Below are 16,170 nucleotides of genomic sequence, written 5' to 3'. Positions count from 1 at the left end.
TATGAGGTCAAACCTAAACACTTTCAATTTGTATGCAATCTGGCAGGCCCTTGCACTACATAGAAAAGGTAAATCTGAAGGAAATCTAACCACAAACGTTGGATAGTGTGTATCCAGCTTTAGGCTGGCCATAGATGGATCGAAATCGAAATTCAGGCAGTTCAGCAGGACCAGCCAAATTTCAATCCAACTGTGGCCCTTCCCGTTCAAGAGAAGTCGTTGTTATGATCGACTCCTCTTGAATGGGACTGTTGGTAAATTTTCATTTAATCAGCACTTGCAGTCAATCGGCTGCAGCACTGATCTAAGAACATCTAAGAATAACAAAACCATTTTGGGTAGACTAACCTTTTAATTCATTTTCTGCTTAGAACATAAAATGACCTGTGTATAGAGGAGAGGAGATCCCATCCGCTGGACTCACAGACTCTATTTTAACACCGTTTATAAAATGGAGGCTGTGGCATGAAGCATGTGGTGTCTTTTGAAGTTCTCTCTGCCTAGTACGGCAAAATTAAATTTGTAATTGAAGGGGAGGCCAGTTACATGATTTTGACAGGTTATGTGACCAGGCTTTCCTCCTTTCAGCTTCCCCATCCCCCATGCATTCACTCAAGTGGTGATTCCGTAATAACTGCATTTGAAAAGCACACAATGGTGCCTTATACATGTGCTGTTTTTTTTTGTTTTGTTTTTTAAGCAGCAGTCTGGCTATGGTAAAGCCATATTGCTACTTTATAAACTTAGCCCTAAATGTTCCAGAGAATTCTCTGAACTGTTGTAGTATTCTCCTCTTTTCTCACCTGGTTTGCATATTGGGTTTCCTTATCCCTCTCGAAACTGGAATCACACAAGCACTTCTGCTTCTTTACTTGTTTTAGCTTTTCCTCCAAGTCCCGCTGCTCATTATACAATTCCTCCATCTTTTGCATATGTTCAGTCTGCAAGCACTCAAACTCCTTTTGCAAATTCTGCTGCTCAGTCGTCAGTTCTTTCATAGTTTTTGAGTTACTCAGCATTTCAACCTCCTGCAAAAAAGGTGACAACCAAAACAGTAAAGATGCATGCTCCCACCATTCAAAAGAATTGCTGCTGATAAAGAACTAGTGCGCATACATGCCAGATTTAGCCCAAACACGCAACACACGTAAAAGCAATATATTTTTTTACACCATATAATGTTTTCTATGCATCCTTCATTGAGGTCTCTTCCTGCACAACTCCAACCTGATTTGTCATGTGCACCAACAGGCAAACACTGTACTATTTTTTCCAAAACAGGTAAGCATTGATGAAAAAATTATCAATTCTCCCTAAGCAGCCAATTTAAGCTGACTCTAGATTGTTAAAATTTCAGCAAGTTCACCAGGGACCAGTCGAGATTTGAACCATCTATGGGCAGGCTGATTATACCCAAGTGGATCCATCGATCAAGCATGCAGACCAGCATGACAGATATTTACATGTGATTATTGCCAGCAGTAATAGCCCCCAGCAGTAATCACAGTGTTCTCCCAGCAGAGATGGCTCCCCGTGCCCCCCCCCCCCCCCCACCCAGAGAACATAATAGCTTTGCGGGAGGGATTCTCTCATCACCACTGAGCTCATAAGAGAAATGAGTGATTTTCTATCCCGCACCACATGGCTTTAACCTCTGGCAACAACCGCATGTAAATATCCAGCATGCTGGATGGATCCACTTCGGTACAATCAACCTGCCCATAGATGGTTCTAATCTCGGCAGGTCCCTGCTGAACTTACTTCTTATTCAGTTTTTTGTGTGCCTCTTCTAAATCAGTGTTTCTCAACTCCGGGCCTCAGGGCACACTAACAGGCCAGATTTGCAAGAAAACTGAAATGCATCACAGGTGATATTTGCTGCTCAGTGATTGCAGTACTCTAGTCTGCATCTTCCCAAGGTAATACTCTGGCCTGTTAGAGTGCCCTGAGGACCGGAGTTGAGAAACACTGTTCTAAATAAAAGGAAGCAGGATTTATTTTAGCAGCTCAGCTGTATCTTCTGGTGCCAATACACATTTCCCTTTTTAATAGTTAGGTTCATCCAGACCCATGGTCTCCCTTCCTCAAGTGAATCTGAAGAATTGGAGGCTTTCAGTTTGACAAAAGTATAATCAGACAGCCTCATTCAAGACTGCTAAGGTATTAGCGGCTGAGTCTTTAAGTCTGAAGTCCAACATACCTTTAAAATGAACCTGTGGCCAGGCTATGTAAATTCCATTATGTACACATTCTTAACCAGTTTAAAAATGAACTTTAAAACAAGCCCTCATTGACCTCCTGGTGACAGGTACTGTAGAGCAGTAATTCACAGTGCTAAGGTCCTTCAAGCCCTTCCCCCCCCCCCCCCCCCCCCAAGCAACTCAGCTTACCCTGCTCTCCCTCCCAGTAGTGACTCGGCAGCCTGCTATTCTCTCATTTAAATACAGAGCAGTACTCTTCTCTTCCTAACTGTAACAAGATTGGATCAGCCACCTCACCTTGCCAAGTCACTGTCTGACAAATGGTATGGGCAAAATCAGGTACAATGTTATCAGCAATAAGGCAGCCCATAGAAGTTATTTTTTTCATTCAACCAGTGGGTTGAACAAAAAAAAATGAACCCAGTTTCCCCACCCACACATTCAATCCTCCCTGCTGAGTCACTATATTCTTACAGCGGGGGGACTCAGAATATACAGATCAGCTTTGCAGGCCTGCAGCGTTGATCGAGGGGGGAAAATCCAACAGGGCAGCTGTACAGAAGTCAATCAATGGATTGACTTCTGTACAAAAACAATGCTCATAAATGAATTGAAATTTGGCTGGTCCCTGCTGAACTGGTCACAATTCAATCCATGAATGGAGATCTTAAAGCGGAGTTCCACCCTAAAAATTAACTTTCCACCGTCTGTTAGCTTAAAAAAACCTGAAAAAGAATAGGAAAATTAAAATTTTGTTTTTTGTTTCACTTACCTTGTTTTTAATTAAAATAAACTTATCTTCCTTCCTCCCTCTGCGGCCCCTGACGTTGCTTCCTCCTTTGCATTGACTCCTGGGAGATGAGCGTCATCAATCCCAGGAGTCAATGCGCCTGCACCGGTGTCACTCGTCACTTCCGGGGCAGGCGCATCATTCCCTGCTCAAAAGCTTCTGGGCATGCGCAGAACCAGCTGCGGGATGACGCGTCTACCCCGGAAGTGACGAGCAGGGCATTCTGGGACTCCGACATCACCGAAGAGGACATGAAGAGGGACGCTCTGGCTTCAGCTGCCCACACCTGAGATGGCAGTGCTGGACAAGACATTTTCAAGGCAAGTATTTCTTCTTACAGGTAAGTCAAACAGGGGACAGCTCAGAGGCAATCGTTGCTTAAATGCACTAGCCCCGACTGTCCTAGGGGTATTTTTATCTAAAAAAAAAATGTTTTGCCCGGAACTCCGCTTTAAGTATTTCAATGGAGTTCTGCAGTGAAAGGATAGCAAATTTACAGATAGTCTGCTCTATAATTGTCCCTCCAAGGATGTCTGCCAGACACACAAATTACAGATGATTTGCTCGGCTGTTTTATGACAATAAAGCTCAAACTTTCAGAGAATGATGGGGAAATATAGAGGTATAGCACCTGGTAAATTACTATGCATTTACACAAGCTTTCTTACCATCTGGATTTGTTCTTTCTTCTGTAAAATGTAATTCAATTTTTCTTGTTGCTTGAGAAAGGTTTTCACTACCTCTTCCATGATCTGACCCTTGTCATCCTCGCACAGTTTGTCCTTGCAGGGTGTCCCCTCTTTCTCTCTCTCTCCAGAGTCACGGTCTGTGGCAAATTAAAAAAAAAAATCTTGGTTTTAATATAGTGGAAAGTATGTGACACTACACATTTACATATAAAAGTGGCATAAAGGTACAGGGGGTCTGGCGTTTAAAGTTGTCTGAAAGTGCCTTAATTATGCCGGCCATAGACAGATTCCAACCGTGTATGGGCAAGTTGAATGTACCAAGTTGATCATCCAATCAACTTGGGTACAACCAGCTTGCCAGATTTTATTTGTGATTATCACTAGCGGCTGCAATAGCCACTAGCAAGAATCAGAAGAGGCAGCCTCCCCCACCACCCAGCCCCCACGCTGGCAGGATACAATGTCTCGGCAGGAGAGATTCCCCTGTCAGCACTGTCTGTGTTGATGGAGGAACCTGTGGTTGTAGAAAGGAAATTCGCACGGTCTATGGCCTGCCTAACTCACAGCAACAAATATGATTATTCAGCTGCCATGTGCAATTAAATACTAAAAAGATTATCTGCTATGAAAAGTAAAGCAGAGTTTAATGTTTCAGACCAAATATTTAAATATCTCAGGACAATCTTTTTGCACAGACATACAGTATGCATACACTTACTTTGCATCAACAAAAGTTAAATACAATGTTACAACACTTGACTCTTGCATTGAACATTTTAAAATAGTGTAAATCAGGCTAGGGAATTGGGGTAATCTTGCTAAAAAGTGAAAAGCTCTTTATAGAAGGGTCATCATTAAAATCTTTTACAGATCTGCTCCTCATGGTACAAAGTACATGTAGTACTTTGTGCTATGTTTTAAAGAGGAAGTAAACGCTTCCGTTTTTTTTCCCCCCTGCAAAGTAAATGCATAATGTGCTAGTATGAATCGCATACTAGCACATTATATGACACTTACCTGCAATGAAGCCCGTGTTGTCCTCGCTGGCGGTCCCATCCATCTTCACCTGTCTTCCTTCCTGATCTGCGGACTGCGGCTGTCTGGTCGGAGCCGCGTGACATTACTCCCGCACATGCGTGCGGGAGCCGCCGGTCACGGCACAGGGCTCTGAAGAAACAGCACGGGCAGCCGTTTCTTCAGAACGCATGTGCCGATGATGTCATTGGCTGCATGCAATGTAAATATCTCCTATACGGTGCAAGTTTAGGAGATATTTACAGTACCTATAGGTAAGTCTTATTAAAGGCTTACCAATAGGTAAAAGTTATAAAGGTGGGTTTACAACCACTTTAAATGCTTGCTAACCCTAGTTATGAGTACTGCCCTCCCCATCCACTCTCCTGCAATGGACAAACCGACATTAGCTATAAGTCAATTCATAGCTGCACCTTCTCTTGGCTGTGAACACTTTACTGAGACAAGCAACGGCAAGAGCAATGCAGAGGGAGGGGGAAGTGTCATTCTCTGCTTTCCTTTTGTCCTTGCTTGTCTTGGTATCAACTGTCTTTCATAGCAGTGGTCAGCAGAAAGGGGCAGGGCGGATGCTTAGCTAGGGTTAGAAAGCACTTAGAAACAAGGATACTGCGTGTGCTTTGTTCCATGGGAGAAAGAACGATAAATGAGATAAAGTGCATTTAAATCCAGTCACTAAAATCTAATATAATAAAGTGGAACTTTTTTTTTTTTTTTTAATAGGCAAAATTGGAAAAAAAGTGGAAGTAGAATTTTAGTCAGAAAATTAAGTTCTGCTAGATTATATCAGGGTAGCCCCTTTCGCAGGTATAGCTATGTAAAACATAAAAAATAAGTGCCTATACCAGGGGTCTTCAAACTATGGCCCTCCAGTTGTTAAGGAACTACAATTCCCATCATGCCTAGTCATGTCTGTGAATATCAGAGTTTTACAATGCCTCATGGGATGTGTAGTTCCGCAACAGCTGGAGGGCCGTAGTTTGAGGATCCCTGGCCTATACTGTTTAAAACCCAGTAATACACTGTCTCACCCTGCTCTGCACATGCTCAGTTGCTCTCAATTTTTTGGTGCTGTGCCTAAAATGTAGAGGCTGATCTGCTGACAGCCTAAAGATTTTCTGCTGCTCAGGGACTCTGGGCTTCAGTAAAACGGCAGCCTCCAGCAAGAAGAAACCGGAGCAATGCTGGAGGCAATTTACACCCACACTAATTTTTGTTGCATAATTATTAATGTGGAATGTATGTTCTCTGCTAAAGATCAATATTTTTTTATTAAATTGTGTATGGATAAAGTTCATCTTTACCATATCAAAGTAATTTTGAAAGTCCTTTTTTATATTTTTAAATCTAAAGGTTTCAATAAAATAATATCTGGCATTTCTGCCATGAAAGGGATTTTTAAGACACTTCCTGTTAGAGTGACAACGCTCTGTCCCTGTCTCCCAAGAACATTACTGCATTATCACCCTGACACATACGCTTTCGGTGGAAACTATAAGCAGGTGTGCCAATGATCACTGTATAAGCATTTTTCGCTTTTCTCACAGGAAGCCTGCACTTAGCAATGCCAAGCAGCCTCCATGCCAAGCACATAGCTCAGGAAAGGCTTCCAAAACACTGGAGAAAATTAGTACCAGTGATGAAAAAGGTGAAAGCATTTTCCAAAAAAAATAGAAAATTAATCCAGTGTTTACATCCTACAGGAATGCCTGGCAAATAAATAATACCTTTTAGTTGCCTTACTGGGCAATAAAGAAGTAGCAAAACACAGAAGAGTCATCAACTCTGCTCCCAAAATTCTCTTCTGCTGTCAGAACATGCGCATGCAGCAGGGTATGACTGCCTCCTAGTGCTGCCCGTCCCTTTCCCAGACTGATGCTGAGCAAGGATCAACAGAGGCTGATATTCAGACAGATTCTATATACTGTATATATTACACCACATATATTTAGCCGTTTGGCTGCAGTTAAACCTAAAATGTTTTATAGGGTTCAGATTTTGAAAGGATTACTATGAACATAAAGGGCAACTCAAAGCAGCACATTTGAAACAAATACTTCTAAATAACCAAAGTAATTTGATAATCCTGTATTGGTTGAGAAGCAAGGCTGAGCAGCAGCTGTGCTTGAGAAGGGGATATCGGGAAGGCAATAAAGGAGAGATGTTGGGAGCAATACATTCTCTTCATCTTTTATAGCCTGTGATTGTTTAATAAATCTCTTTCAGACACATGCCTGAGATCATAAAATGACCACAGACTAGGAAACCTGTATTTTATCGTTTACGATTGCCAAGGGTACAAGAGGACAGTAATAATGCAGGCAAGGCTGTGAGGCCAGAACGAGGCACTAGAATCAGCAGGCAGCTTATACTTAATCTCTGCTAACTACCCAGACAAACAGCATTTGTGTTTTATCATTTGTGAGCCTAGGATGTTCCAATCGTCATTTCTGCTGCCAGAGAACTCACAATACCTCTCCTATGACATAACACTGCTAAACCATGTCATTGTTCCCAGATCAGGACTAACCCTGGCCCATAAGCAAGCACATCACTTGCCAGATACAACAAAAGATCATATTAACCCGTACAACATACAGGAGGTAGCGAAACATCTTCCCCATCTTTAAGTTTCCCCAAGTTACTACTGACTAGTATACAGTTATCTTCTGAACTGGAAGATTTTCCCCCTTAATGACCAGGCCATATTTTGTGATTCGGCACTGCGTTACTGTAACGGACAATTGCGCGGTCGTGCGACGCTGTACCCAAATAAAATTGACGTCCTTTTTTCCCACAAATAGAGCTTTCTTATGGTGGTATTTGATCAGCTCTACGGTTTTTATTTTTTGCGCTATAAACAAAAAAAAAAAGTGACAATTCTGAAAAAAAAAAATTTTCACTTTCTGCTATATAATATTCACCAAAAAAAATTGAAAAATCAAAACTTTTTAATATTTTAGGCCAATTTGTTTTCTGCTACATATTTCTGGTAAAAAGAAAAAAAAAACGCAATAGGCGTATTTTGATTGCTTTGCGCAAAAGTTATCACATCTACTAACTACAGGAAAGATTTATGTCATTTTTATTGTTTTTTGGGGGTTTTTTTTACTAGTAATGGCGGCGATCTGCGATTTTTAGCAGGACTGTGACATTACGGTGGACAGATTGGACCCCTAACTGACAATTTTTACACTTTTGGGGGGACCAGTGACATTACTACAGTAATCAGTGCTAAAAATATGTACTGTTACAGCCCATTCACACTGATCCAACTTGGACCGCGACTTGGTCAGCCTGACAAGTCGCGGTCTGTCGCGTCCCATAGTGTAGTACAGGAACGGTTCTAATAGGAGCGACACAAGTCGCTCCGAGTTAGAAAAAGGGTCCTGTACTACTGCGGGGTGACCTAGAGCGACTTGCATAGACATTCATTTTATGAAGTCCGTGCAAGTTGCGCCGAAGTCACGCTGCACGCGACTTCACAGGTCCCCCCGAAGTCGGATCCGACATAGTGTGAACGGAGTCTTACTGTAATAATAACACTGGCAGGGAAGAGGCTAACACTGGGTGGTCATGGGGTTAAATGTGTACCTAGGGGCGTGTTTCTAACTGTATGGGGGTTGGGCTTGTGAAATTATCACAGAGACCTGTGATCCTATATAGAATCCTCGCTGCCGTGTGGGGGTGGGAGCGTGTCGCAGCGCTTACCCCCTAGCTGCAGGCGCGCGACCGACATAGACCTACATCGTTTCGCGCAGGAGAGCCACCATGCCGCAGTAAATTGGCGATGGGCGGTCCGGAAGTGGTTAAAGGCTCATTTAAAGGCAACATACAGTGGTTTGAAATAGTGATTGACCGATATTGGTTTTTTGTTGCCGATACCGATATTTTGGCAAATTCATATCGGCCGATATTGGCCGATATTTTTGAACATTTAAAAGACTTTTTTTTTGATAGGTACTTTTGTGGAGGGATCTGGGGGTCTAAAAGACCCCAAACCCCTCCTCTGCACTTAAAAGCATTCAAAACGCCAAGTTTGGCTGTTTTGAATGCGGTCATTTTATTTTAACCTGGAGCCAGACAGTACCCGGAAGTGATGTCACTCATGACATCACTTCCGGGTTTTTGCATGGAGACCCGATCAGAGCCGAATGTGGCTTTGATCGGGTCTTCGTCGGCCATGCAGGCTGGTTGCCCAGGTCTCCCGGTGGGACAGGAGACCCGGGCGAGCCGCGGTAGGGGGAACGTCCCCTCCCACTCCTTGTAATGACAACCGAGCGGCTTTTCAGCCGCATCAGTTGTCATTACAAGACAGCTGATGTTGGCTATGGACGCCGGTACCGGAGTGATGCCTCTAGCTGCAGGCATCACTCCGGTACAAGCACTTTCCCAAAATATTGGCAATATCGGTCACCTTGGTGGCCGATTCCGATATATCGGGGAAAGTGCATATCGGTCCTCGATATATCGGCTTTGCCGATAATCGGTCGATCCCTAGTTTGAAATGTATTTTATTTATTATAGACAAAGTTAACAACACATCAATTTTTTTGTTTTGTCTAGTATACAGTGCATCTGGAAAGTATTTACAGCGCTTCACTTTTTCACATTTTGTTATGTTACAGCCCTATTTCAAAATGGATTAAATTCATTATTTTCCTCACAATTCTACAAACAATATTCCATAATGACAACGTGAAAGAAGTTTGTTTGAAATATTTGCAAATTTAATAAAACAAATGAGCACACAGCCAAGTTAACAAAGGAATGGCTACGGCACAACTCTGTGAATGTCCAAAATAGGTGTGCCAAGCTTATAGCATCATACTCAAAAAGACTTGAGGCTGTAATTGGTGCCAGAGGTGCTTTAACAAAGTATTAGGAAAAAACGGTGAATACTTCTCTACATGGGATTTTTTTTGTTTTTTTTATTTTTAATAAATTTGCAAAGATTTCAAGCAAACTTCTTTTATGTTGCCACTATGGGATATTTTTTGTAGAATTTTGAGGAAAATAATGAATGTAATCCATTTTAGAAAAAGGCTGTAACATAACAAAATGTGGAAAAAATTAAGCACTGTGAATACTTTCCAGATGCACTGTATATGAACTATTGCAAAATGATTATGTTGTCTTCCATAGAGCCAGAGTTTTACAGACCTGTTTACTTAATGGGACATTACAGAAGTGACTCATCTCTTATCAGGTGGTTTATGCTGCATTCATGTCACATTATTAATTTACAGGATTTATATATCGCCAACAGTTTGTGCAGCGATTACAATGAAATCATCATCTTGGTACTTCTGCATGTAATATGCCATTCCATTTATGAGCACATCCTGTGAGAATCTGTCTAACTAATCACTGTGCTTTGTGGAGAAGAAACAGAATGCTTGTTAATGCTAGGGGACCGAGGAATAAGGTATAAGACCCCGTTCACACTGGGGCGAGCTGACTTTGCCGGGCGACCTGTGAAGTTGCGGTGCGCAGCTCGCACCGCGACCTCGGAGCGGCCGGCACGGACTTCATATCATTGAAGTCAATGCAGGTCGCTCTGGGTCGCCCCAAAGAAGCTCCGGACCCTTTTTCTAAGTCGGAGCGACTTTTGTCGCTCCTATTAGAACGGGTCCACAGCTTCACTATGGCAGGCGACCTACGGCGACCTGTCAGGCGACGACCTGTCAGGCGACCAGGTCGCCTCAGTGTGAACTGGTTCTCTAATACTCACCTTATTCCTCGCTCTGGTAGCCTCCAGGAACTCTCCCTTTCTCCCATATGCTCCAAGTTGTAGGCAGTCCCTCACCATCCCTATGCACAATACAGGGCTATTCGTCAGTGTGCAACCACTGGCCAGAGCGTCTAAAGCTGGCTACATATTATAAAACGTTCTGCTTCAATTTTTCTTAAGGCTACGTTCACATCTAGGCGTTGCTATTTTATAGGCGTTTTTCAGGCGTTTTGATAGGCGTTTTTACAAGCATTTTACAGGTAAAACGCCTGTAAAATGCTATATATCGCCTTTCCAGCGTTTGCATTAAGTCTATGGGGCATAAACGAAGAAAAGAAGCGTTTTGCTCAAGGCGTCGGAACGCTCAGATGTGAACAGGGGCCGTTGAAATGAATAGGATTTGTCTTGTTGGGCGTTTTTTTTTGAGCTGATCCTTAGAGTTGAAAAATGCCCCAAAACGCCTACATGTGAACTTAGCCTTAGATATACCAAAACCATATAATAGGTCAAACCTAAATACTTACAAATTGTATGCAATCAGGCAGGACCTTGAACTACATAGTTGAAGGTAAATCTAAAGGAAATTGAACAATAAAAATGGTATAGTGTGTAGACAGCTTAAGAGTATAAATATACACCTTGTTCCTCTGCCCCTTAACAAGAATTTAACCCTCGCAATGCATAAGGGCCCGACTAAAAGGGTAATTTCCGGAGTTTTGATAACGATGGAAGGTTGTATTTTTCGTATTTGCGATACCATATGAGTGCAGCAAAATTTACAAAAAATTGTAACCAGACAAAAGGAGAGAGAAAGCAATCTTTATCTGCTGTGCTGGCTCCTTAGCCAACTCATAGTGCTTTAGAAAACCTTTGTCATAAATGTAATACATTTTATTTTGTAAAAAAAAATGGATATGATGAAACAAAAGATACAAAACAACAGGGAAACCAAACTAGAAAGAACAGGGAGGAGTGATAACACTATTTTGGAAAGAAGTTAAATAGGAATAGTTTGTGCATGAGGGTCCAGAAAAGAACATCTTTTTTACTTGTCTAGATGCTTTGATGTAATGTCCAGATCAAAGAGGCACTACTGATCTGCTCATAAATAAAATACAATAACACTGTTGCTGGGCTCCTGCACACCGCAGCTTTAAAAAGCTCAGTACCAGGGATTTTTTACTGATCTAAAATGCAGCTCATTGTTTATAATGTGTCTGTACGCACAGGTGCGTAAAAAAGCACTGCGTATGCTCCAGTAAAAAATAGAATAATCTGCGTTCCCAGTCAGTATTTTGCGCTGGTACGCGTGAATGAGCATAATTATTAATACATTTTCCCCAGGAACATACTGTGCACGCAAATACGCGCACAAATATGCACAAATATGCTCAAAACAATATGCCTGAAATTATATCCAAAAAAGCAGATGCTCAAACATCAGTACCATGGACAAGAGGCCTTACAGGGTTCATTTACACAAGAAGTGCTGACTACACTCCTTTGAGGTATGCCAAAGGTAGTTAGAAGAGATGGTTTGGCCATACATTAATAAGTAAAGGAAACAAACACTCCGTTTGCAATCACATTGTCTCGCTTCTGTAAAACCCAAATTAAGTTTTGCAACTTTAGTCCTTCACCAGTATATTTTGTGATTTTTAACAGACTTTTACTTGGAAATGCCTTGAAAACCTTTTCCTATTCATGGAAAAGGTCTTACTGCCAGTTCTATATGCTAGCATAGCTGAGGAGCAGCCACACCCTTAGCACACGTGTCCTTACACAGACCTGCAGGGCCCATTCACACCAGCCCAGTCAGCTACAATGTATTAAATGCATGCATGTCAACGCGTTTCATTAGGCCCCTTTCACACAGGCGCACCGCCCGACGGAGTCCGTTCTGCTAAGCGGGGGATCGATCCACCGATCCCCACTGAGCAGGAGGATGACAGCTCCGTCTCCGCTCTGTGTGCAGAGACGGAGCTGTCAGATCCCCGCTGTCCTCTATGGGGATCTGACAGCCCTCTTTAGGGTTTTCCATCCATCTGGCTTTCACGGACAGAATCGGAAAGCAACGGTGTCAGCGGGGATTTCTCCGCTGACACCCACTGCCCCATAGGGGATGCATGGAGCATCCGATCTGGTCCGCCTGAAAAACTGACAGGCGGATCGGATCGCCGTGTGAAAGGGGCCTAAGGGTAGCCCATTCATTTTGAAGGCTTGCCCAATGTACCACGATTAACTAAAAGTAGGGTTCTCGACATTTTCAGCAGCACACCACATTCTAGTGCGCTTCCACGCATTGCGCAGAAACGCATGTGCGGTAATGTGTGTTTGGGTGTAATTCAGAAAAAAATGCCATGTGTTCCCACCCTGCGATGGTGTGAACTTACCAGCCATGTAGAGAAAAAAGGGGCCCTGTCTGACAAGTTATGTTAGATTAGGGAATGCAGAGAGCAATGCATCCATTTTGGTGCCTACTGGACTGTACAGTAATTTTCGACACACAAAGCAAATGTTAGAACAGGGACATGGAGGTAAGACTATGAAAATTAAGGCCACTGCTAAAATGTAGTTCTGTGACTTAAAAGAATTAGAATCAAGGCCATCTTACCGAATGGGCATGCTGGGCAGTTGCCCGGGGGGCCCCACCTGCCCAGCCCCCCTGCCAAGCATTAGTCCCGATTCCCGTGTGCATCCCGCCTCCAAACTTAGCAGGTGGCAAGCGCCTGTCAGGCCTGCGCTGCTGTCAGGCCACTTGGGCCATGGAGGGGGAGCCCACAACTGCAGGAATGCCTGTCCACTGCCAGAGGAACAGGTGCACACAGGACAGTGGAGTCTGAGTCCCATCCGTGTGTGTTCACCGGACCAAACCGCCGAACTTGGAAGCCGTCATTAGCCTGGCACTGCCGTACCAATAAATATTGCCTTATCGATAATTTGCATTTTTATTCTCATGGGTGATTGTGTAGGCAGGGCCCCAGTGCACTGCATTGCCTGGGGCCCTTTAATGCTCTTGAGATGGCACTGATTATAATTGCAACTAACACTGATGGAAAAGATTACTAACATTTGATCTCTCATTCATGCATATAAAAAAAAAAAAACACTTTTGCACCGTTCATTATAGACAATTTACACAGTCTGCTGACAAAAACACCATAGATATTTTATGGGAAGCTCACTTATAGGGGGTCCTTTACAAGTCTAGATCACATGAAATACACTTTCACCTGAAGATGGTCGCCAGGTATTATCTTAGTTGCATTCTTACATTGGTACCGCTTGGACCAATGCAAACAGTCATGTTTTTCTACCTATGCGGTCACATTTGGGAAAATCCCCCTATATGTTTGTTGTGTGTTCCCATTCATGCACACATTTTTTTTTTTTTTCATTTCTAACCTTTTAGATGTTTCTCAAGGGAAAGTGTCATGGGTTACTACAAAGTTTTTTAAACAATGTTAGAGTGAGTCTGTCCCAAGTCTGTCTTCATTAACATACAATGCAAAAAGACTAGCCCTTAAGCTTTCAAACCTTTGTTAGGACAGACTCTGTTGCAAATAAGATCTGTCTGCACAGTACAGACAGGGGTAATTCTAATGAACACAGCTGCCTAGTCCCCTCTTAAACAAAGAAAACTACCTAGGATTTTTCCTCGTGAGAGGGTCAAGGAAAGAACATTTAAAAAAAAAAAGGTAAGTTGCAATTTTTAAATATTTTTTAGTTATGCTATGTAAATATATAAAGTAGGTGGTATCCTAATATGGCTTCAAAAGTGAGAATACACTTTAAAACACTCATTTAGACATGGCATCTAGGGGAACTATATCTGCAGACATTTTCTATGATAACCAGGGTCAGGTTCTTTTTTTTACATTCAGAATTTATTGCAAAATAAAGAAATACACTGTAAGGAATATAAAAGAAAAAATCCATTTGGAAAAGGTCTGCAGAAATCCTTTAGTTGTTGTTACAGTGTTCACTGGGACTGCTGTACAGCAGGTTTAATGTCTTATCATAGCGTTTTATCACATCCCCAGGGACAACAACGCAATTAGGGAGATAATTCCACATATCAACAGAAAACTAAGCAGTTTATCAGGACATCTTGCCTTAGTCCTGGCAGGAGGAAAGGTTCACATGCTTTACTTACGCTGTCTATTACTGCTTTCTGTATCGTATTTGTGATCTACTCTCTCCTGTTCCTCTATGGAGAGGTCAGGGTGTGAGGTAACAGATTTATGTTTGGTGCTTCGGGCCTGAATCTCCGACTCTGCCACAGATTGCTTACTTGTCTCAGTCTCTCTTCTCACAGGCTTGGAGTCCTTGTTTTGTGATAATGCAGCAGAAAGAGACACATTTGGCGCCACCACTTTGTCATACATGTAGAGATAGTAACTGCATAAACAGAGAAATAAAAATAATTTGTTACAATATGAGAAATCAATAATAAATACGGAATCAAAAGCCAACTTAACCACTTTAAAACCGGGATTTTTGACACTTGGTGTTTACAAGCTAAAATCATTTTTTTTTTTTTTTTTTTTGCTAGAAAACTACTTGGAACCCCCAAACATTATATATATTTTTTAGCAGAGACCCTAGAGCAGGGGTGGGGAACCTACGGCCCGGGGGCGGCATACGGCCCTCGAAGTCATTTGGTCCGGCCCCCCGTGCAGCTCAGTCTGTCTCTCGGCTGATCTGTCAGAACGGAGCCGATGCTTCCTGTATAGTTACGGCTCTGTTCTGACAGTCTGAGTGAGGCACAGGCAGAGTGATATCAAGTGCACTCCGCCTGTGACCAATACAGGAAACATCGCCTCTTCCTCCAGCCAGCATTTCTCACCAGCAGCACACACAGCAGTACCAGCCAGAGCCAGCTGTACCAGCCAGAGCCAGCAGTACTCACAGCAGTACCAGCTAGAACCAGCAGTACTCAAAGCAGTACCAGCCAGAGTCGGCAGTACCACCCAGAGCTGGCAGTACCAGCCAGAGCCAGCGGTACTCACAGCTGTACCAGCCAGAACCAGCAGTACCAGCAATACTCACAGCAGTACCAGCCAGAGCCAACAGTACCCACAGCAGTACCAGCCAGAGTCAGCAGAAGCCACAACAGTACCAGCCAGCAGTACCTACAGCACAGTACCAGCCAGCAGTACCAGCCTGAGCCAGCAGTACCCACAGCAATTCCAGCCAACAGTACTCACAGCAGTACCAGCCTGAGCCAGCAGTACCCACAGCAGTACTAGCCAGTAGTACCAGCCTGAGCCAGCAGTACCCACAGCACAGTACCAGCCTGAGCCAGCAGTACCCACAGCAGTACCAGCCAGCAGTACCTACAGCACAGTACAAGCCTGAGCCAGCAGTACCCACAGCAGTACCAGCCTGAGCCAGCAGTACCCACAGCAGTACCAGCCAGCTATACTCACCAGCAGTACCCGCCAGCAGTTCTTTTCAAAACTTACCACCACAAAGTCGACTGCGCTCCAGACTGACCGACGCAAACCATGAAAACGAGTTGCAAGTAGCAACATCATCAATACCAGCTAACATCACACACCTCACCAAAGAGAAGCAGTTGCAGCCATCACATTAGGGGTGAGTTAATTACATTTTTGACCAAATATAACAGGCACATTTTTAAGTTAATAATTTTGTACGGCCCCCAAATGATTTTAAAAATACCCAAATGGCCCTTGGAAAAAAAAAGGTTCCCCACCC

At 43.1% G+C, this 16,170-nt stretch overlaps 1 protein-coding gene across 2 annotated transcripts in view; it reads right to left on the bottom strand.

Moving 5' to 3' along the window:
• The window catches only part of SKIL (SKI like proto-oncogene), a 76,372-nt gene that overhangs the window by 4,822 nt on the left and 55,380 nt on the right, over positions 1-16,170 (bottom strand). The window contains exons 3-5 of one of the 2 annotated variants that reach the window (XM_082252437.1): positions 14,603-14,847; positions 3,660-3,817; positions 804-1,028 (exon numbers count right to left, since the gene is read on the bottom strand). In XM_082252437.1, coding sequence (XP_082108563.1) covers positions 804-1,028; positions 3,660-3,817; positions 14,603-14,847 — 628 coding nt within the window. The remainder of the gene's footprint in view (positions 1-803; positions 1,029-3,659; positions 3,818-14,602; positions 14,848-16,170) is intronic. The other variant, XM_082252438.1, reaches the window with a different exon arrangement.

Source organism: Pelophylax lessonae, assembly GCF_965119305.1.
Source record: "Pelophylax lessonae genome assembly, chromosome: 3".
NCBI classification, from domain to species: domain Eukaryota; kingdom Metazoa; phylum Chordata; class Amphibia; order Anura; family Ranidae; genus Pelophylax; species Pelophylax lessonae.
The sequence above is the reverse complement of the archived record's forward strand: the minus strand, read 5'-3'. Positions and strand labels throughout refer to the sequence as shown.